The 22,359-nt window shown below is 41.9% G+C and overlaps 1 protein-coding gene across 1 annotated transcript in view; it reads left to right on the forward strand.

Moving 5' to 3' along the window:
- KIF26A (kinesin family member 26A) overlaps window positions 1-22,359 on the forward strand; it is a 95,412-nt gene that overhangs the window by 25,668 nt on the left and 47,385 nt on the right. Inside the window, exons 3-4 of the mRNA XM_041399427.1 lie at window positions 4,824-5,324; window positions 21,443-21,603. Coding sequence (XP_041255361.1) covers window positions 4,824-5,324; window positions 21,443-21,603 — 662 coding nt within the window. The remainder of the gene's footprint in view (window positions 1-4,823; window positions 5,325-21,442; window positions 21,604-22,359) is intronic.

The raw sequence follows: 22,359 nt of genomic DNA on the forward strand, positions 1-22,359 counted from the left end.
GCATCAGCCTTCAAGGTATTTGTCAATATAGAAGATACTTGGGAATATTTCACAATGTCTTGTAAGATAAAAACTAATTTGTAAGCAGTGTGGCAGAGATCTGGAAGGACAATTAAGACAAAAAATCATTAACATTGATTCTTGTGCACTGGGATAGTACATTTCTTTCTCCAAAACCATATTTTTAAAATGTTGTTCACCTCAATCTGTATTTAATTATATGTTTCAATGTGACATTCAGTGACTCTGCTTTCTCTTAAATTATATTTATATCAAGACATTAATTCAATTCAGTACTGCTGCAGATACACTCTCACTGCAGAAACCAGTGCCAGGCAAAATTGTGAGTAATTACTGAGGATGGTTGTTGGCAATTTGACTTTTCATCATTTGTTCGCCCTCGTTTGTTCACACTCTGTGCATAGTTCCTCGCTGCCAGGATTAGGTTACAGATGGGTGGGTATTACTTCAGGGACTTCTTAAGTGAGAATCCAGATGCTGTGCTGCCTCCTCTTCTCTTGCTTAGTTTGGGAGTAAGAAGTCAGTAGCTGCAGGTAAGATTGAAAGCTCGTGTCTTTGTTTCTCGTTTTCAGTGGAAAAAACCTCTCTATTCTTTCTTGTTTAGTTGAACAGAAAATCTAACTGCTAACTCTAAGTACATGGAAAATTGCAGATTGAGCTATACTTTCAAAATAGTTTCATTTAAGTGCAGTTATGACTGATAAAGTGCTTCAACTTCTCAGAATAGTTCAGGTCCAGGAAGGTAATTTGGTGTTTCATGCTTTGAAAACCTGGCTGTGGCTTTGGTCTCTAAGCTGTAGCAGGGATTTTTGGTGATTGTGGCCTTTGGCCACGTCCCAGTTGCTTTGAGTTGCTTCGAGTTATGTCTGCAGTTTCAAGGGCAGGTCTGGGGATGTAGTATTTTACAGCAGTGAAATGTGGGTTTTGTTTGTGTGCCCCACATGCAGCACATGGTGTCACCCCACCAGCTGGGACCCTGCTGGTCCTCACTTGCTTTCGTGCGGAGACGCAGAGCTGAGCTCTTCCATCAGAGAGGGAAGCCTCAATTACAGAGACTGCTTCCTTCTCGCTGGTGCAAGTAGCAGCTTTTGATGTGCTTTCAAGTCTGTGCTCCTTTTCCCTACCCCTGGTTTCAGAGTAAAGCCTGAAGGCAGGCTTCAGGCTAAATGCTGCAGTGCTGAAGGAAGTGCGTGTTCCACCGTGTGTTCTAGTGGGAGCACAGTCCTGGTTTTCCAAGTTTACCATCCTGCCCCGCTGAACTTGCAGACCATTCCTGTGAGCTCCTCTCATGTGGGCAGTTTGCATGTGTGTGTCTGAGCTCCCAGCAGCAGCTGGCAAGCTGGCTTGTGTCTCTAAGAACTGCTTGCTGAAAAGCAGTGGTAAATTCAGGCATTCAGGAGACTTGTCCTCATATAAGAACATGCAATTATCTCATAGCCTGACTTTGCTGGGGGCTGCTGGCCTCTCAGTTCCTAGTTGGACCATTTATTTTACAATTCTAACAGTCTGTGATGTTTGAATATCTAAAATTTGTATGTAAAAGTTAACAAGCTGAGTCTGAACTTAGGGTTTTGGTTTCTGCAGTGGGACCAGGAGCTGTAAATGATACAGCATCACGGTATTCTGCTTATCCTGCTTGTTCAGGAGGAAAGAAGGGCATTTAGAAAGTAGGTGTGACAAAGACAGCATAGTTTATTTATGCTGTGGAGGAACAAGAGAGTCATGTTCTTTGTAACACAGCAGACTGAAGAAGTTTTGGAGCACTGTTTGGAGCAGAGCCTTGTGTTTTGTATGTTTAATTTTTGTTCCATTGCCCTCAGCGATTTGCACACCCCTTTGTTTGGCTCCCTTGTCTGCTGGTGGAGCTGTAGCAAGGATGGCTCTGGCTGCTTCACCCCTCCCACGAGTGTGTCACACATTTGGTCACTCAGGTTTTATTTCTTCCCTGTGTTAAACACGAGAGTGTAACTCCCCCCCAGCCTTGTCAGGGTGTGAGCTGCTCAAGCAGGGGCTCTCCAGGACCAGGCATTGTCACTGGGCAGGAAAACCTCTTTAATGGGGCTGGCTAAACTTTTAAGTTCTGGTTAATGTTTTTAACAGTAACTTGTGTTTCCTCTGGCCTTCACGCCCAACCATTAGCCAGGTGTTTTTGTCTCTCAGAGTGGAAAAATAAAAGTAATCTAACTGTCCAGCTGGGCTCTAACTGAGGTGCTGGAGAAGGTTGGCCACTATGCCAACTGGGGGTCACAGAGGCGGGATGTGTGGGTTAAGAGGCTCCTTGTAAAGCTTGGCGACACATAAGCGTTGGAAATGAGATGCCTTTTTCTTTTACTATAAATAACTTATGAGGTTTAAATTTGGCATGCTATGTGCCTATAAGCTTTGCTCTGTGTAATTTTCTAAATATATATATTTTAAAAATTTATTTTTGTTACCTCCCTTTAATATGACATAGACTTGATTTCTTTGTAACTGCAAGACAGGCCTGACTCTGATCTGCCTTATGCTGTAAACTGTGTTTATGGAGCTAGAATTGGGGTCATTAATTTTCTTTACATCAAAAGAAGTAATTTCTTTTAAATGAGAAGCCTGTTTCACCTAGTAATTCGCTTTAATTGCTTATTTGAAACTTTTGACATTTGATAGCAATTTAAACATTGCCAGATGAGGCTCATGCAGTTGGGACGTGCAGGTGCTTCCGTGTGTGCCCAGCTTGGATCAAAGGAGTAAGCCCAGGGATGTGCCTGCTGCAGACGGGGTACACGGTGCTGGAAGGTGCTGTGTTTTGGGGCTCTTTGAATAGATGCTGTGTGTCAGCCTCAGCAGGTATTTGCTCAGGGGGCTCTTCCTTGGAGGAGTTTCTGAGGAGCACTGAGCATGGTGCTGTTTGTTTTTCTTGGGAGATAGACTGCATGGCCTTTGTTTTACCCGAGGCTAAATAGAGCTTGCAGCACTGAGTCTCTGTGTTTGTTTTTTTTTTTTTTTTTAAAGTCTAACCAATACCACTTTCTGCTGAAGGGATAGAAAAAAGTTTCTAAAATATTAATTACTTTTTTTTTTCCCTGACTAATACCTCTTAATTTAGCATTGCCATCTTCTGGGAGGTTTGGTGGGAAAGAATTTTCTTCCTCATGAGGGTAAGCAAATGGTGCAACTTCAAAGGCATTTTTAGCAGGATCTAAACCTCAATAAAAAGAAGAGAAAAAAATGAAAGTGTCTTTCACTTAACTTTTTATGCTGATTCACTATTGTGAATCAACTTATTGTTCAGCCAGTGGTAGGAGAAGCTTTTCTTAGCCTGAGAAGTATTTTTTATCTTAAGTCAATAAACAATAATTTAGATTATTGCAGAAAGAGCAACTTTGGTTAATGGCTTTTGGCTGTGGAATAATGTGATGCTAGATATACTTACAGTGGTTTCTATCAACACTCTGCTGTGTCTCGTGAGAGATTAAAACTATTGCAGGAGTAGTCCAACAGCTGAACATGAGATGATAAATTCTATGCTGCTGCTGCAGAAGTCAAGCAGTATTTTAGTACTTTCTGAATTCAGAGCAAAGCCAAAGCACCAGTGCCAAGACTTCTTTAAAGAGTTTTATTGATGTGCATTGTAATTAAAGCCAGAATGAGTTTTCTAATAGGACATTCATTTCCTAGAAAGCAATTGCAGCTTGGCATAAAGTAATACATTTTTAAAAACAAGTGCCAATCTGGGGATATCCCCAGCATATGTTGGATGGCTGATTTACCAGCTATGTGTGTCCTAGTTATTAACAAGAAAATTAAATATTTTCATTTAATAATTATACAAATAAACCTTTGGCTGTGCTGTGATTTCATTAAAACCTTAATTGTTTAGAGAGCTCTGTGAGGGTGTGTGAAGTTGGGTCAGTTTTACTGCCTGGTGTTAGTCTCGATAGCAGATTTACGACAGGGCTGGATTTAATCTCTTGACTAATCTTTACAGTAGCAGGCCTGGGATGGGAGGGTGTTTGTGTATTTCAGGAGATAGGTAACTCTATCTGTGAAGTGGAAACACGGTGCTGGGTTTTAAAATGTCTGAGCAGCCTTAAAATGAACTAGCCAAGGGCTGATGGGGAATTGCTCTGTGGAAACAAAATAGGTGTTGCTTTTAAATCAGCGACTTCGTGTGCGCATTGTCACACCTTCACACATGGCTGTAGGCTCAAATCTATTTTTCATTAAAGCAACTGTAGCAGAAGGGAATATTGCAACCATCTGGGTTGCAGAGATCAGAAATAACAGTCCTGTGGGCAGCACCATGTAGACTGGCTTTTATGCCACTTGATTCATCATATATGAAGGTAGGGGCAGCAAGATGTTTACCAGGTCACGCATTAATTTTGCAAAATACTTTCAAGTCTAATTTTCCTTGGTTTCTGATGGTGGTGTGCCTTTGAATCAGGTGATGATATTTGTAGATTCAGCATCTCGGCTAACATTGTTCCTGAGCATGGGAAACACGGGCGCTGTAGATGTCTCCAAAGGAGAGTTAATTAGAAGAATGAGCAGTTATCAAGAACACCATAGCTCCACTGTTTAATTCTGATGATAATTTTCATGCTGGGTCTAATACAAATGAATTCACTTATGGTTTATTAATCCACTGTGGGCCTGTTAGGGTATTCAGCAGGAAAAATGCTGAGAGTTACCAGAACAGATTTAAAGTACTTCCGTGAGTGGAGAGCAAATCAGAGAGCTTTATTTTTTCCTCTCCTTTTTATCTTTCTGCACCGCTTTAACTGACTATGTTTCCCCCCGCCCTTTCTTCACTTCTTTAGGACCCACGATTATCAGCTTTAATTTTTGACAAGCTTCAAGTGCCTGACTATTTACAGAAAAACAGGAATGAAGGAGAGAGCAGATGTGAAACTTGTGCCACTCACTTGAATCAGCTGAAGCAGGAAGCCATTCAGATGATGCACACCCTCAGCCAGGCCAGCTACCCAGAGATGCCCGACCTGCCGCCTGGAGCCGGGGCAGTGACCAGCATGGTACCCAGGATGGTCACTGTCTCTTCCCAGAGGGACCTGCCACTCATTGCTGGGCAGGTGGGCAGGCAGCCTGGAAAGCCACCCAGTCTCTTCTCTGCAGCAGAGAGGAAGAAAGGACTCGGATGGTCTCAAGGCGTGGGCAGTTTTCCCAACTCCAGCGTTCAGGTGACGGTGGCCCCCAGCGGTCTCAGTGGTGCCCTGAGCTCTGTCACCATCCAAGCTCAGCAGTACCTCGAGGGCATGTGGAGTATCTCCAGAGTGAACAGCTTCCTGCCTCAGGCTTGTCTGGTAAGTAGTGATAATTCAGCTGCTTCGGTTTTGTTTGCATGTGTGTGGACATAAAGAGAGATACAGATAAAATTTGAGATCTATACATATTTATCCTTGTGTGGATCAGCTAATGGTATTCTAAGCCATGTTTCAAAAGCTGAAGAGTTAGAGCTTTGGAAGATGTTCTATCAAATGTCATGAGGAATTTGCTTTCTTATCTCACATGGTGAGATCCTTTCCTCAGATGTTTTTGCACCTATTTTAGCTTCATGTATGCAGGTGATGTTATTTGTCTGTCACATATGTGGTAGCTACTTTAGAAAAACACTAAAGGCCAAGTTTGTCACACATGAAGCTCTCGGAGCTTCATGGGATTATATCAAAGGTGAACTTGACCCTCAAGTCTAGTGCTGAGCTTCTAACACTGTGTGCAGTTCAGCAGTTGCTGTTGATGGACTGTGATGCACAGCATTAATCTGCAGCTTAGATGTGTTGCAAAACAGTTTGCTGCTGAGTAAGGGGCTCAGGAGGTTGCTTCAGAGCCACATGCCTGTAAATGTCACTGCACTTGGATTTTCAGCCTTGATGTTGTTTTCCTGTATTCTGCGTGCATTGTAAGAACTCTTGTGGGAAATGGAAAAGCTTTGTAGAGGTGCACGTTACCTTTAAAACCAAATTTGTTATGTGGCTATCTATGGAGCTGTGCTAAGAAGGACACAGTATGTGGCTGGTTTTGACTGAGATTCATTCCTGACCAGTTTTCAGGTAGTGAATGGGGGAGTGTATGTAATAATGAAATGTGTACAATTTGAAGTAATGGTTTTCACTTAAAGATGACATAACAGATCTTGTGGGATCAGGTGTTTTGGTGCCAAGCAGCTTTACATTTAACATGATGCCTTATGTGCTGTTGTATGTAAACACTACCTAATATTGCTTGGTAGCTTCAGCTGGTTGAGCTCCAAGATCATCAGATATAAATATTTGAGTGCTGCTGTGTAACATTACTTTTTCAGGCTGACTTGTGTTTCCTTCCAGAAAAGGCTTGGAGACTTGATTCCTCCCTCCCATTCTTTTCTCTCTTAAGGAAATTTGTAAATTCACATACATTCCATCTCTGAGGGATTTAAATCCAGTGAATCTCTGCTGACATCAGGTCACTCACTAAGAAAAGGGAAAATGGCCCATTCAGCTCTTCATAGTTTGTAAGGAACTTCTGCTAGGAGAGCTTTTCTCTAAAATGTTGCTCCATGAATTAGGGATCAATTTGGCGATGTATGGTATATGATGTTACCTTTAAATTGCCTTCTAAGTTCTTTATATATCACAGAAATAGAGAAGGAAAAATGGGAAAGCTGCTGGGCTAAGAAGCCTGCACTCTGACAGCAGAAGTATTTCCATTTCTCTGCTCATTCTTTGTCTGCCCTTATTCTTGTCCTAAATAATTCAGTAACAGCCAGCTGCAGATTTCTTCCTGCTTAACCATGCTGATTGATACATGTGGCCTTCCTTAACCACTACACTATTCTAAGATAAAACTGTTGCCTCATTTAACCCCTGTGAAGGAAAAATGTGTATAATGCAGCAGAGCTTAAGTGTGATTTAGAAATGTGCAAAGAAACTCAGTAGCCTGGAAAACGGTGACCTTTAACGAAAGGACAAACATTGAGTGTTGGAGGCAGCTTGGATGTGATCCAGTCATCTGCAAGGATCGTTTAGATTTATAAGCAGTTTTTGGAGGGAAGCTAGTCTTCAGTTGTTTGATCTCTCCTCTCTCTTTATTTATTTTATTCATTTAAACCCAAATGTAGTTACTGAAGTCTGTGAGTGCATCTCTTTCCAGATGGTGCTTCTTGTGTCTGTCGGAATTCTTCCACTGCTGTTTGTATTGTTAAGAGCCTTGTGTCTGATGAAGTTGTTTGGGTGGGTGAGGCAGAAAGTGCTTCCCCTACGCTCTTCCCCTGAGGAATCACAGGTGTTGAAGGAAATAGGATTGGAGAGATTTCAGGAAACAGCTAGTCTAGCCCTTGTCTAGGACAGTATCCACTGCAGGACATTCTTGTCCAATGCTTATCTTGCATCATTTTACAATTTTTCAAAGACTAGGATTTTCCCAGTTCTGTTGATTCTCTCATTTGAACTTCCTTCCCTATTAGAAAAGTTTGTTTGATTTATTTACTTTTTTTTTTTTTTTTTTTTTTTTTTTTTTTTTTTAACTGGTTAGGGAGATAATTTTGTCTTTTCTTTCCTGAAGTTAGAGACAGGGTTTAGGTTTCAGATTAACCCAGAAGAGAACTGTTCATATACGTACTTTTAGTGTTGTCTGTCTTTAGTAATACTTCTTGTCTTGTGGAGCAAAGCTGGTCTGGCTAGATGAATTCTGGAGCAAGACTACTGCAGTAGAAAGAACAGCATTGAATGTACTATTTATTAAGTGTGACTGGATTTTAAAGACTTCAGCCCCCGTTTAAGCAATATACTGCACAAATGCAGAAGTAAAAGATGGCTCTTTTCCCAGGGAGCTTCCACTCTTGGTTGTGACACCAGTTATTTTGATCACCCTGTAAATACTCCTGTTTCACTGGGGATCTGTACTTGGTTACACTTTTTTTCATTACCAAAGGGTGCTTGAAACAGGTTCTGAACTCCCTGGTGGGAGGCTTCTACCCAGTGCCTACCCTCCCAGTGATTTAACTCACTACTGCATATGGAGTGGACATGATTAATTTTAAAAATTTGGGAAGACAGAGGTAAAGGCTGAGGTTCATCTCAAGTATTTTTAATTGTCAAAACCCCAGGTATTTATTATAACATAAGTACTGAGGCTTCCTTTGGGGCTGTGAAAGACCAAGAGGCACTTCAAAGAGATGCTTTGTCCTTCTCATCCTGGGTGTCTGTCTTGGCCTGCCTTGTCCACCAAAGGTGCCTGTGGCTTCCAGCTGGTGCTGCTAGAGCCCAGGTAGGTCATGTGGAGCGAATCCTTTTTTGGATGCAGCCTACTGTGTCCCCCGTGCCTTCTGGGTGTGAAAACACACCCTGGTGTACATCTGCCAAACCTCAGGAGACCTTGCAGCCGCACACATTTATCCAGGATCCGTATTTTTTTATTCATGGTTAGTTCTAATAGTGGCAGTAGGGGAATTGTCTGTGGAGAGGAAAAAAAAGATTTCTGCTGCTCTCATCTCCCTCCCCAAACTCGCGTGTATTACCTTGTTATGTCACTTACAGTTGTGAAAACACTTCTGGGCTGAACGCTGGGGGTCAGAAGTGCAGGACGTCGTAAATTTTTAATATGTGTTTGGAGTTCAAGTGTGAAAAATCCATTATATAGATTATAAATTTTTTGAACAGGAACGTGTGTTTGAAGCGTAGTGCGGGTGCTGCTCAAATGAAAATAATAACCATGGGCTTTGGGAGCTGTAAAGAGGAGCAGTAATTAAGGATCTGGAGGAAGGTTCAGGGAGGGGAAGACTAGGATTGCAACCAAGGTGCAAAAGGTGAAGATGCAATCAGCTGCTTTACCCAAGTGGCCTGTTGTGAAAAATTACAAAAAATAATCACCAGTAGCAGTGATGAGTTGTCTGAGCAGACAGTGAACACAGTGGAGGGGAGGGAGCTGGTATAACTCTGGGTAAAGCAGCTGATTTGTGCTAGGCACCTGACAACTGTAATTAATAAATAGTTTTATATTGATGTTTTCGGTTCTTGACCTGACAAGTGACTATAAAGTTACTACTTGAATGAAAAAAAACCCATTAGCAGTGCTCAGCACTGCCACCCAGTTTAATGCAAAAGGAGAGGACTGAGGGGAGTTTGGACTTCCCAGATGTGTTGGAATCTGGCTGAGAATTAGAACATTAAAACCACTGAAAATACCTTGTACGCCTATTAGAAATATCTGCATTTATTGTGTACTGTGGAAAGACAGAGGTCTTACTGTATATTTGAAATTGACTGTGTTATTATGCAGTGTTATGTACTGCATAAAAGTGCTAAAGTAGCCATGCCATGTGCTATAAAGACATCTCAGTGAAATAGAGCTTATTTGCAAATTGCTTTTCCTTTCATCTTACACAAAATGAAATGCTCGTCACACTGTATTTCTTACTTGAATATATACAGTTGGCACTGGTTATAAGGCAAAGTGTTGTGGCTCCTTGAACACTTACCAGTTTGTAAGTGGATTTAAAATACTAAAAAACGCACCATTAAGAAATTGAAAAAGTTGGAGAACTAAAAAATTTGAAGTGCCTTAAGTAACACTTTCCAAGCCTATATATGCAAAATGGTAAAATTATCAAATGTGTGTTCCTGAAGTATTCACAAATTTAAATTTAGGTATGAGCTTATTGCTTGGGTCTGTGAAGTTCAGAGAGGGATGATTCACCCACAGGACAGCACATATAAAGGGGTGCATAGACTCTAAAGTTAAAGAAGTTATGTTTATTTGTCTTATGTGAAGAACCTATGAGTTATTTTAGTCACAATTCAAGCTTTCCTGTAGTTTGAGTAAGTCTTCTGCTTACCTTAATCTAAACCAGATGGTTTTGTCTGAGAGTAGTTCAGCCTCTGTTGACTTTCCTTAAAGCCTCTTTGTTTGTTTATAGCAAGGGTGACTTGCATTTTGTTTGAAAGATGCAATAAAAAGCTGACTGTGGAAAACAGAACAATGACAAGATTTACTTTCCAGCATTTACTTTTTTGCTTTGATAAATGTCATGCCGAATGGATTTTTAAATTAATTTTTAAAACCCTACTTGATAGCTTTCTCAGTGACCTTTTATTAATACAATGTGGGAAATATATTTCGTAATGAAACAATTAAAATACAGTGCGTTGACCATAAATCTTGTCCGTGAGACATATGGGTGTCTCTGGGCTTTGGGACGTTTCCAGACTCCACATATAACATCTTGATCCTCAAGAAGTCAGTGTTAGACAGATGATGGGGCAGGGACTGCACAGAGGCTTTTCTGTTTTCTCTTCAGCTCCAGTAGTGTTGGTGTCACTGTTTTTGTAGAGGAAGTACATAAAGGAAAAGGGGGTGGCAAAAATTATTCATTTTTGAGGTTGGTGTTGGTCGCCCTCCATAACAAGTCTCAACAGCAGAAGGAAACCTTTTGGTCCAGGTTACTAAATGCTTCCTCATACTAACCTAATTTACATTCCCATGGAAAAGGCCTTTGCTGTGGCTGCTGCATGTCAGCTGGGCAGTCATGCCTTGCTTTGGGCTTTGCTGCCTTGGCACATGCAGAGGGAGGGGTGTGATGTGGGAGGACAACCCTGCTAGTCAGTGAGACCCTGCCCAGGGGGACCTGTCACTGAGACCCTGTCCCAGCAGCCAGGGAACAAACTGGCTTGGGAAGAGTGGGTTGGGAATTCAGCCTTAGACGTGCAGCTGGAAGCATAGCCCTCTGCTTTGTGTAGGTAATGGGACCTTTGTGCTCTCTTTTTCTAGATTGTCCTGTGTAGGGTGCTGAAGGTGAAAAGGAGGTTACTTTTTAACGTATTTCCAGGTATCAGAGTGATACAGGAAAAATATTAAGAGTTAACAGAAAGGTTATTGGCTACAAGATGGAAATGAGCCTTTTCTTGGGTGAGGGTGTGGATTGCATTTCTTTTTATTGTGTTTGACATTTCCACCATAGTGTTGGTTTTACAGTTGTGGGACAGGGTAACTGTTTGAGGACTCAGACCCTCTTGTGGCTCACATTACCACCTGAAACCAGTTCTTTTGATCTTTCACCCCTGCAGGCTAAGCAGTTGTTATTACAGCTCTCATGAGGAAACAAGTCCATACTTGCCTCTGTTGACAATTGAAGTCAGCAGGCAATAATAAGGAATGTTTGCCCAGACTTCACCTGTAACTCATCAGAGATAGATTTAAAACAAGCAGATTTTAGAGATTATGTGGAAATGATAATCAACTGGATTTACCTTTGGCCCACAGTGCATTCTCTCATCTGGCTATGATGTATAAGTGTGTCATAAGCTACACTAAATACCCCAAATACTTAAATTTTCTACTCCTGCCTTTCAACTTGATTCTTAGGCCTTTTGTGCTTACTTTGACTTTGCTCTCTTTAGCTTCTCTTGCTTCCTGCTGGTCCATTTATACTCTGAATTTGCTCCACTATAAGTCCTCTGGTGAGCTGACAATCAGTGCATCCCGTGCCATCCCAGCACTAGAAGTCACCATACAAGGAAGGTTCATACGTTTTGGCTGAAGCTCAGAAGTGGTGTCATCCAAGATTTGAGAAAGAACAGCTTTTACAAGGCTACTGTTGCATGGGCTACATGGGTTAAGGGTGGGCTGCAGATGAATAATGCCCTTTGGCTTCAGAAGTTAATGCAGCAGAGAAACCAAATAAATTCAGGCTGAGCTCAGATCCGAGTCATGTGCAGGCTGGTGGAGGGGAAAGTCTTGCAGTGGTGTCTGTGTAGTACATGAAAGGAACTGATTTGTACACTGTGTGCAGGTAGGATTGCCCAGTTGTCCTGCTTGTGTAGAACAGTATTTGAACATCTTCTGTGTGAAAGCATCTCCTATTGTTTTGTGGCACCAGTGGCTGAGCATGGGGCAAAAATTGGTGCTCTTTGTTACTTGCAGATAGAGTCACTGAAGTGCCCTGCCTGGTAGCCTCTGACAGGAGGTTTAAAAAGCATAAATAGAAAATGATGTATCTATTTTTGTGTTTCAGCACTTAGGAGAGAATTTATGATGTATGGATAGAGTTCATAGATATTTCAAGCATTTCATATGTGTGTGTTTAATGGAATGGATTGCCACTTTAGTGAACATAGCATCAAATCAGCTCTGTTAATTGAAAAAGATTTTTCACATTATTGCTAATGATGTGACACAGTTTTGTTAGAGATGGTGCATAAAATAGCACTACTTCAAGTGACATTAATGTATGCATTTAAATTCCTTTTTTCCCATTTACGTGCATTATTGATTTTATTTCATTGTTGAGCAGCTAATGGATTTATAATTTGAATACAGTCACTGTAATCAATGATGGGATTACTAGACTTATAAATAGAACTTTAAAACTTTGATGAGATAATTTCACAGTGACATTATAGAGAGTGGGCTGGCCAACCAGGAAGACTTGAGTGTATGAGGTCCTCCACAGGCAGATAAGAACAACCTCATGTTTAGAAGTCCTGGTCCTCATGAGGGACAACACAGCAGGGTGTAAGTAATGTAGGAGGTTCCTGGAATGTGTTAATGATAATTTTCTTCTCCAAATGACAGAAGAGCCAGTGAGGCGATGTGCTACGCTGGACCTTGGTTGTGATCAGTGATGCAGAGTCTGCTTGGAGCCCTGTAGCCAGTGGTGTTCCCCGGAGGTCTGTGCTGATTCCAGTTCAGTTTATTGTAGTCATCAATGCCCTGGATGGAGGGACAGTGCACAGCCTTAGGAAGTTTGCTGAGGAGGAATGGCTGGTACCACAAAGTGCTGTGCCACCCAGCAAGTCCTGGACAGGATGGAGATGTGGATAGAGAGGAACATAATGAAACTCAACCAAAGCAAGTGCAGGGTTCTGCAGCTGGGGAGATTTAACCCTGTGTACCAGTGCAGACTGGGGGCTGACCTACAGGAAAACAGCTCTGGGAGTCCTGGTACACAACAAGTTAACCACGAGCCAGCACTGCCCTTGTGAGCAAGAAGGCCAGTGGTATTGAGGACTGCATCAGGAAGAGCATTGCCAGCAGGTCAAGGGGGGTGATCTCTCTGCTCAGCCCTGTCTGAGACCACACCTGGAGTGCTGTGTCCAGTTCTGGGCTCCTCTGTTCAAGAAAGACACAGAGCTCCTGGAGAGGGTCCCATGGAGGGCTGTGAAGATGCTGGGGGGACTGGAGCATCTCTCTTAAGAGAAAAGGCTGAGGGAGCTGTGCCTGTTTGCCTGGAAAAGAGACAACTGAGTTGATTCCTCTGAATTTGCATGGCTGCTACTATTTCACATCTGGATGAGTTTGTTCTTTTGTGATACCTTATGCGAAGGAAGAATTTGAAAGGTGCTGTAGACATGAGTCTGTTGCTGTGTTGTTGCACAAAGATAATGGATCTGCCATTCAGAACTGTCTGTTGTGAGATGAAGTTGTGCAAGGTGATGAAGGGGTACAAGTTGTACAAGTTTTGTACAACTTATCTGTACAAGTTTTAGGGGTCAGGTGGCAGTGGAAGGATAAAGAAGGGGAGAGTGGCCCTTGTGATGCCTGGCTTGGGAAAGGTCTAGGTTTAGTTTGTTAATGCAAGGCAGCTGTGTGGACATCCCCTTGAGTCCTGTCAGCCTCTCCCTATGACTGTGAGGTACTGATGGGGGGATATGGGAATAGCACAACCTCCTGTTGCTAGTTATGCTGAGATTCTCTAGAAAAGATTGAATGGGAATGATAAGAACATTAGTAATATCCTGCTGAGTCTCAGCTGCAGCCTGTAGCCCAGGGCTGTCTCCAGCAGTGAAGCTGGAAATGGTATTTAGGGAGAGCTGTGGCTGCTTTCTGCAGTCTGCTCATACTCACCAGCATGCCCAATTGGAGAATTCACAGGGACACATACCTGTCTGTTCCCTTTAGGATCTGTTTAGGGACCTGCTGTCCAGGAATTTATCCAAACCATCTCTGACCTGAAACACTCTCTAACTCCACAGCCTTCTCTATGCCAGCAGGTTCCATGAGTTCACTACCCCAGTGCAAAGAAGTATTCACTTTCATTCCATTTATTCAGTACCTCCATGACTTTGTAAACCTCAGTCAGGCTGTCCTCAATCTCCCTTCTCCAAGCAAGAGAAGGCTCCCAGCCTCTTCTATCTCTCCTCCTGGGGCCGCTGCTTTGCACAGTCACACTTGGGATTTTCTTCTGTAATTCCTTATTATTGGCATTTTGTTACTTGAAAGAGCTTTGGGACATCTGCAGGCTTGCAGATATCACTCTAGTCATGGTGAATCATTTCTGGGTTACATGGCCCCAACACTGGGAGCAAACAGCAGGGTCAGCAGGAACGAACACCCACCAGAAACGAGTGTCATCTGCACAGCTCTATCCCTAATTTGGGACCTCGGTGTCATTCAGCAATGATCCCAATGATGACAGCTGTCCTTGTCTTTGCAAACTTAATGCTCCTTCATGAGCTTGTCTGTAACTGAACCTTGGTCCCTAAATATGGGTGTAACAAAGAGCCAGTTTTCCCTTTAGATAATGCGGGCTTGTACCTCTTCAAGAGAGCTGCTAGTCAATGGGTGCCTTCCATGTGGTAGCTGTCAGGCAAATTGATCCCAAGGGATGTTCTTTTTAAAGCAGCTACATCTAATATATAAGCAGTTCAAGTGTGATTGAGATAGAAATTAGGTATGACAATCTCCGTCCACCTTTGCTTTATTTGATGACACTGTATGTCAATCATTATAACAATACAGTGATTTTAATGAAATTGGGAACATGGTAATTTCTTTTGCTGAATAGAGAGTAATCAAGATGTGGTGAGATTTTTGTTGAGTTGCCCAAATCATTGAGAAATGCTGTCGGGGAGTCAGGAAGATGAAATAAGTTCTGCCATTTCAAAGCTCTGCATGTCTCCTGTGTTTAGTGGCTGTTAGAAACACATCTGGCCCATGGAAGTCAGTCCTAATGGAAAAGCATTTGTCTTGTTGTAGGAAACTCAATCCTAAAATGACAGAAATTTGCATTATTATGAACCTGTTAATGAATTCCTTTGCTTGCTCTTATCAGCCTTTGACAAAAAGCAGGGATTTTTACTGTATATTTGTCCATTTGAAGCAATACCCAGGGAAGTACACAGCTAGATTTTTTGGCTTTGGAGGCTGTAGCTATTGTAATAGAAGTCAACAGGGAGGGCTCTGGGCAACACTTTCTGATGCTTGCCTAGAGGCGTTAGAAGAACAGTTCCTCTAGCCTGGCTGTTTTAAATGCACTGTACATGAAAAGCCCTGATTTGAGAGTGTTAATGTGCAGCAGGCTCTATGTCCTTGCTGGTAGCTCATTTCATGACCTCCTGACTTTCCCGGTGGTGGGTTTACATGTGCAGATTGGAGGGTGTTCATGTGACTGGTGGTCAGGTTGCTGTGAAAAGCGAAAGAAAAAAGAGCATTTCTTGCTGTGTCTTTGGTTTGGGTCCTGAATGGCTGAAATGTGAAGGAATTGGTCTGTCACTGCCTGCTGACATCTTCACACTGCCAGAGCCCTGCCTGCAGGGATTGCCCACATTCCCAGTCTGAAGGAAGGAAAGAATGACGTTTCATTTTGTAGATTGAGGCCTGACCAGAACCCTAATAAATTCTTCAAGGACCAAGTAGCATGGTTTAGGAGAGATCTGGGTCAGATTGAAATCAAAAGCCCTTAGTCAGAAGGGAGAAGCTGCTGATTCTCCATCCTGGTACTGCCAGGGATGTGCGTGCTGGATGTAGCTGCCCAAAAGGCTGAGGTCCTTTCTGCATGGAGCACAGACTGCTAAGGATTTTTGGTGGTAAAGATCTAAACCTTAAACCTGCTTTAATTATTTAAAAAGCAAGTGCTCTGAGGCTGCCTTTGGATTGCCTATATTACTTTCCAGTCTGTGACAGCAGATGGGCCTCCTATTTCTATTTAATTCTACTTCTCTATAATTTTTCTCCTTCTGCCTCATCTTCAGAGATTGATCATAAGCCAGGCATTAGCAACTCTTGTAGCTGAAAAACCTTGTTTGAGAGAAGGGGCATTATGCTCTGCATTTGATTTACTTTGAACACAAGATGCATATAAAAGTCTGAAACTGCAGGTTTAGGCATTCCTGTTACCACATTGCAGCTGCAGGTTATAAATGACTACAGTAGTGTGTTGTAGTTATAAAATGCCCTACTTATTTTATAATGAGCCCTGGCAGAAACAATGCCAAGTGGCAGTAAAAAGTTTATCCAGAACATGTTTCACTTCAGCCTGGCATATGCTGCCCTGTTAACTTTATGTCAGGAGGAGTCAGTCAGGAGGAGACGTTTCTCACAGGAGATGCATGCAGGACTTACCCACGCCTATGGGAAAGAAGGGTTTATAGTGTAAGCATTATCCAGAGCAAGATTTACGTCACATTTGTTCCAGTCAGTGGTAGCAGGTCATAAGAGCCTTTGCATGAATCATTTAGGTGGAAAATTATTGTTTTATCATATGTAAACAGTAGGTTTAATATTTTGCAAAATGGTTACATCAAGCCGTTTTTACAGTTTAATTGACTGTGATGTTCTAGTCAGAAAGGGAAAAAATAGTAAGTTCTCAAAATCCCCTGTCTGCATGCTAGTCAGAAAGGGGTAAAAAAAGTTGGAAAAAATTAGTTAGGGGAAAAAAATCACCAGTACAAACTCAGGCTGTCCCAGAGCACTTAGTGCTTCACCTGCACTGCCCTGTTAAGTGCCTTCATTATGGGACCAATTTGAAGTAAAATAAATTACATTGATTGTGATTCTGATAAACAGATGTGTTACAGATTCATAGAAGTTCTTGTAATTTTCTTCATTCCCTCGTTAGTGATTCTGTTCTCAATACTGTTTTGCAGCTGTATCCAACCTTCTGGTTTTCTTCTGCCATGACAATATTATCCTGGGACTGATCTATTTTTATAGGTTTTTATAGTCCCGTGTTTTTCTTTCCTGTTACCAGATGCATATTTTGCATGGATTCCAGAGACCCTGTGGCATGACCTCGTTTGGCTTTTTTGGATTCCTGGACATTCTCTGGACAAAGGTCAATGTGCAGAGAATGGAAATACTCAGAAAACTGGAAACATTGTGGCTTAGTTTTTGGCTCTGCACTTCAAATGTGTAAAGAGCTTGTTAGAATTGTAATTGTCCTTTGGATGGTAATGGCCAGACAAAGTCCTGTGGATCTGGAAATTTTATCTAGGGCCAACTTCTTTATAGTGTAATTTTGGACTAGTCTGACTTGCTTAAACCTGGGCAGATGTTTCCTGCCTTCTAGTCACAGCAGTGAGCTCGTGTGCTGGGAATTGGGGATGAGACAGGGGGTGCCCCTGTTCTGCCCAGGCCACTTCCACCTCCATAGCCTGAGGATGTCAGGTTACCTCCATCTCATCCTGCCCTTTCCCCCAGGCTTTGGCCCTCTCAGCTGGGAACAACTCATGCTGTAACTGCTTGTTGTGGCCCTGCCAGCTTCAGCTGGGTGTGTGGATGCTGCCAGCTGGGAATGCAGTGTGGCTGACTTGTCCCCATGTCCTCAGGATGGGTGCTGGGACCTGGTCCCAAAACCCTCCTGTCCATGGCACAGGCACTGACATGAAGCACGAAGATATTGCTCATTCCTGCATGTGCAAAATGCTTGGTGTGACATTTTCAAATGTCATCCTTGCTGTGCTCTTACTGGTGCCAATTTTCATGTGGTTTTGGAGAGAGTAGAGGGACGGGATCCTATAGAGCACTTTTGGAAAGTCTTCCTTTGAGGTTTAGCATCCTTCCAAAGGGTTTTTGGTTTTTACCAATGGCTTTTGTCCAGCAAATATTTTCTGAGAAAATTGAAACAAATCTCTGGATGTGGTGACCTATGACATTTTAAATATTCAGTGCCGTCAGTAACACTTTGTAGTGACAAGGTTGTACTTTCTGCATTTGATCATTAATGATTTATGAAAATTCATTAAACGGAGAAGCACAGTTCCCTCTCAGCTGCAGTCTGGAGCCTTCTCTCTGTGCAGACTCAAACACTTAGAAAAGTCAAAAGTTGTTCAAATTCCTCTAAAGAATTCTGTTTTCCACACACAGTCCTCAGAAAAATATTTGTTGAGATAAGGGAGGTGTATTTAGTTTAAAAAAAAAAAAAATCAATCCCCTTTCTTTTTCTGTGATGTGGTAATCTGGGGTGTCCAGGCCCAGGAGGGTCCCATTACTTGCCTTTAGTTTTCTTGCCTCAGGGTAAATGACCTGGACCTGACAAATTTCCTCACAGCTGAGCCTTCCTCATCACCTGAGAGAGGTAGCTTCTCAGGGCGAGCTGCATGTGGCTGTGCTGGAAAATCCTGTCACCTTTGAATGGTGCAAAAAGTCCTTGAAATTAATCCTAAACTTGGAAGAACTTTTGTTGTTTTTCATCCTCTCATCCGTCAGCAAAACTGACGTTACCTCTGTGTTTGATATTAATTGGGTAGTTGAAGACCATAAAAATTATATGGGTTTTCTTCTGCCTTAGTCTTCTGATGATTTTATCTTGTATACCTTCACTTTTTGTTCCTTTACAAGAATCAGTGCCTTCTTATTGGCTTCCTCTCATCCTCTTTTTATGTTCACACAAAACTGAGAATAAAACTTACAGAAAAAGAAAGTACAGTTTGAGTTTTCAAATGTGTTTAATGTGGGAATAGCCACATTTATCCAAATTAGATACATTGATTTGGAAAGCATATTAACCATCTGCCATCTGAAATATCAGGTTTGATTTGGGTATTTCAAGTTACATGCCTGATATGTGCACAATCATCAGTCTCGTAGAAATGTAGGCTTTTAACTTCTCATAGAAATAAAAAAGTGATGTAAAAGGAATGTGTGTTACACATGGCTTGTATTTTAAGCGTGAATAGCTTTTACAGGAATTGATCTATTAACAGATTCCAGTCACTTCTAACAAGTTTGTTACAGTTTGCTGTAAAACGCCATGAAGTTTTGTGCTAGCTCTAAAGATTTCATATTTAGCTTTAGATCATGCCATCATTTAGAGTATGCATTAATTAGTGTGATTGGTTAGAAACATGTTGCTGTTCCTGTCTTTTTTTTCAAAATGTTGCTTGAACACAATTCTCTTTGTGTCAAGGTCTTTTGTCTAGTGTAGCCCCTGTTGAAAGTGAGTGAAGAAATATGTCTTGGCAATTTGACTTGAGCCTGTAATTTTGAATCTGAGATAGCAGCTTATGTGGCAGAGGGTTATGGCTGTCTCCCTGACGGAACATGGGGGACTTTTCAGACACATGTCATCCTGCCAGGGCTTGCAGGTTGGGTCTTCCTCTTGCTGGCCACTGCTGCTGAGCTTGGCAGTCCCTGCTGTGCCACTCTCTAGGCTCCATGTGCTGGCTCCAGAGGTTATGGTGTTGATTTTTTTTAATTTGTAAATTGATGAATCCCTATAAACTCCACTTGCTGTCAGCGCTTTGTGTCAGTTCATGTAACTCAGAATTTCAGATGTCACTGGATTTTACCCACCTGCGTGTTGTTCCACATGCCATATTCTTTCTGTGACTGGTACAGGTCAAGACCACACATTTGTTGCTTCAATGCATTAATGATCAAATACCTGCTCTATTGACCCCCTCAAGGTTCATTACTCCATCACTTAGTTATAAGCAATTAACCACGTGAGTGGTTCTTATCCTTTTCCAACCTTCTCTGTTCCTGGCTGTCATTGCCAGTAGATCATGGATAAGATGGACAAACTCCCTTTTTAAAGTACTTTTTCCTTCCACACAATTTCTTTGTGCCTGTCTTGATCTCTAGCAGTGCTTGGTCATTCCGTTTTCATCACAGAGAAATCTGATCTCATGAGATTCCTGCATTACAAAGTGAAGGGTTTTGCAGAGGGTTGTTCAAAGTTTCCAGGTTGGCTTCTAGTGTCAGTAGCTTCAGTAGGATTAAGTTAATCTGCATGAATGAATTTTGTGTCTCAGACTCTGATCTCTTTGGTCAGGTCTATAAAAGTACTTTTTTTGTGTAGCACTCTATGCTAAAGCATTACTCAGCCACTCCATAATACTGATAATAATACTAATCTTGAAAGAGCAGACCTTCAAAAGAGGTGGGTGCACTTTTTTCTTGTTGACATTGTTGGGAACTGGGACTACAGCACTCAACCTATAGGAATGAGTCCAGATGAAACTCCAGACAGGCTTTCATACACCAGTTGAGCACTACTTGGGTGGCAAAGTTTTTTCCCTTGGTGCCTAATAACTGGGTTGCCTCAGTTCTCATGAGAAAATCTCTATTTGTGTTGTCAGTGTATGAGAAAATTGAGGGTGTGTATGTAACTGGGAGTGCCCTATTGCCATGTCTGCATATCTATAGTTGTAAAACATGATCTATGGCAGCTCAAAATTTAAATTTTGGTGGCATCCTAGGAAGTACCTAATTGTGCTTGCGCTTCATTACAAGGCTGTCTCCTTTCCTGGAATCTATTTTAGCTAATTAGTTGGAAATGTCAAAGTAGTATTTCAGATGACAGAAACATCATATATTATCATACATGAAGCAATTAACTCTTTTGACAAATATTTATTGTGGTGTCATCTTTAATTAAATCTTCAGGACTCCCAGACAGAGAGCAGGTTCTTCCAAAAGAGAAGAGGCTTCCCAGCACTGTCAATGAGCATTTGACTGATGGGGCTTAATTGAGCTCAGTACTTGAAAGAGTTGGTGGCCTAAACATAAAGATATAGACCTGACACAATTTCACAATACAGATGTCTAAAATTTTGGCAAAATCTCAAAACAATTACCCCCTTCCAAACTGTGTCTCAGACAATGCAAATGCTTTTTGCTGGAGAAGATGCATGTCCAGTCTCTCCTGTTCTTCCACTGGAATGGTTTTCAGGAGAAAAGTGTTATACACTTGTGCTGCTAAGAAAAATAATACTGAAAAACAGGGCTGTATATATTTTTCAAAAAAAATCAATTTTCTTTTATTTAGTTCTTGGCGTTGTTCATGTGGAAACATATTACAAGTGTGACTGTTTGGTTAGCTCCTCTTAAACAGATAGGTCTTGTAGGTGATGTGCCACTGAGAAATAATTCTTGACAGTCATAACTGAACCAGATAAACAGTTCTGCTAGCTCCCAAATAACACTGTAAAACAAAAGGGTTCTGCTTATCATTTTCCATTTCTTCATGCCTGTCAAGCTATTTAACTGTGCATTACTCCTCACAAAGGTTCTCTGTGTTTTTCTGCTCCTCTCTGCGGTCGTGGTTTTGACTTTCTCTGTTGCTGAACCTACTGTGGTACACTTGTCCCCGTGATCACTCCTCACCTGCCGCTGATCTTCGCCCTCTCCCTTGCAAAGAGTGGCTTTGGAAGTGCTGTGTGAAATTTTTCCCTGTCATGGCCATGTATTAAAGTGTACTAACCTGTATGTATGTTTTTATGTTTAGCAGGGGGAAGCAGGACCAGAAAGCAGCCGAGATGTTGCCAGTGCTCAGACCAGCTCAGGGCAGCCCAGCGCCGACCCCGCGGGCACGGCCGCGCCCCAGAGCGTGGTGGCTCCAGCTGGGGTCTCGGCAGGTACCTCGGCTGCAGCTTCCTTCTTCATAAGGTACTTCCTCTTTTTCTGGTTTCCATGACTGCTCATGGGTCTTCAGACAGCTGGGAAATGTTATTCAGTCTTTGCCAAGGTACTGGTTGCTGAGGGGTGGAGGTGGTCACCTGGTCGTGGCTGTGGCTTTCTGCTGCTGCTGGAGAGCAGGGATGGGATGGGGACACCCAGGTCTGGGGACCTGGAACCTCTGTTGACCAAAAACCCAAGGAAACCTGTGTTGGGCTTTGTCTAGTCCTTAATGGCCATCTTCACCACAAGTCTGCTATTCTGTAGATTTCCTTGGAGCAAAAGCTGAAGTAACAAGTCTTTTTCTCTCAGATCTAGATTTAAAAAAAAGGTATTTTTTATACAGTAGCTTGGCCTATGTGTCCAAATAAAAGTTTTTCCATGGTTGGTAGAAACAGTTAAAACAGTTTGACATTCTTCTTTTAGCAATAGCCCAAAACAATCTTTTTTTTTTACCCCCATTCTGGTGTCTTATAACAAGAATATGTTAGTTTTGTTTGGATGTTTGTTGTAATTAGCAATGTTGATTAAATGTAATACACTGTCAAGCAGATGGTACTTAAAACAACAAAACTCAGGGCTTTGTACTTGCATTCCAACTCCTTTTTTAATTCTGAACTGAACATATTTTGAGACAATATTGAAAAGCGTATGTCTGTGAATGGCACTAAAGTAAAATTTATGCAGAGAATCCCTCGCAGAATGTAATCACAATGGTAATTATATTGTTTCCTTTTCATTGGTCTT

The sequence above is a fragment of the Onychostruthus taczanowskii genome, unplaced genomic scaffold (genome assembly GCF_017590055.1).
Source record: "Onychostruthus taczanowskii isolate IOZ18803 unplaced genomic scaffold, ASM1759005v1 scaffold1, whole genome shotgun sequence".
NCBI lineage: Eukaryota > Metazoa > Chordata > Aves > Passeriformes > Passeridae > Onychostruthus > Onychostruthus taczanowskii.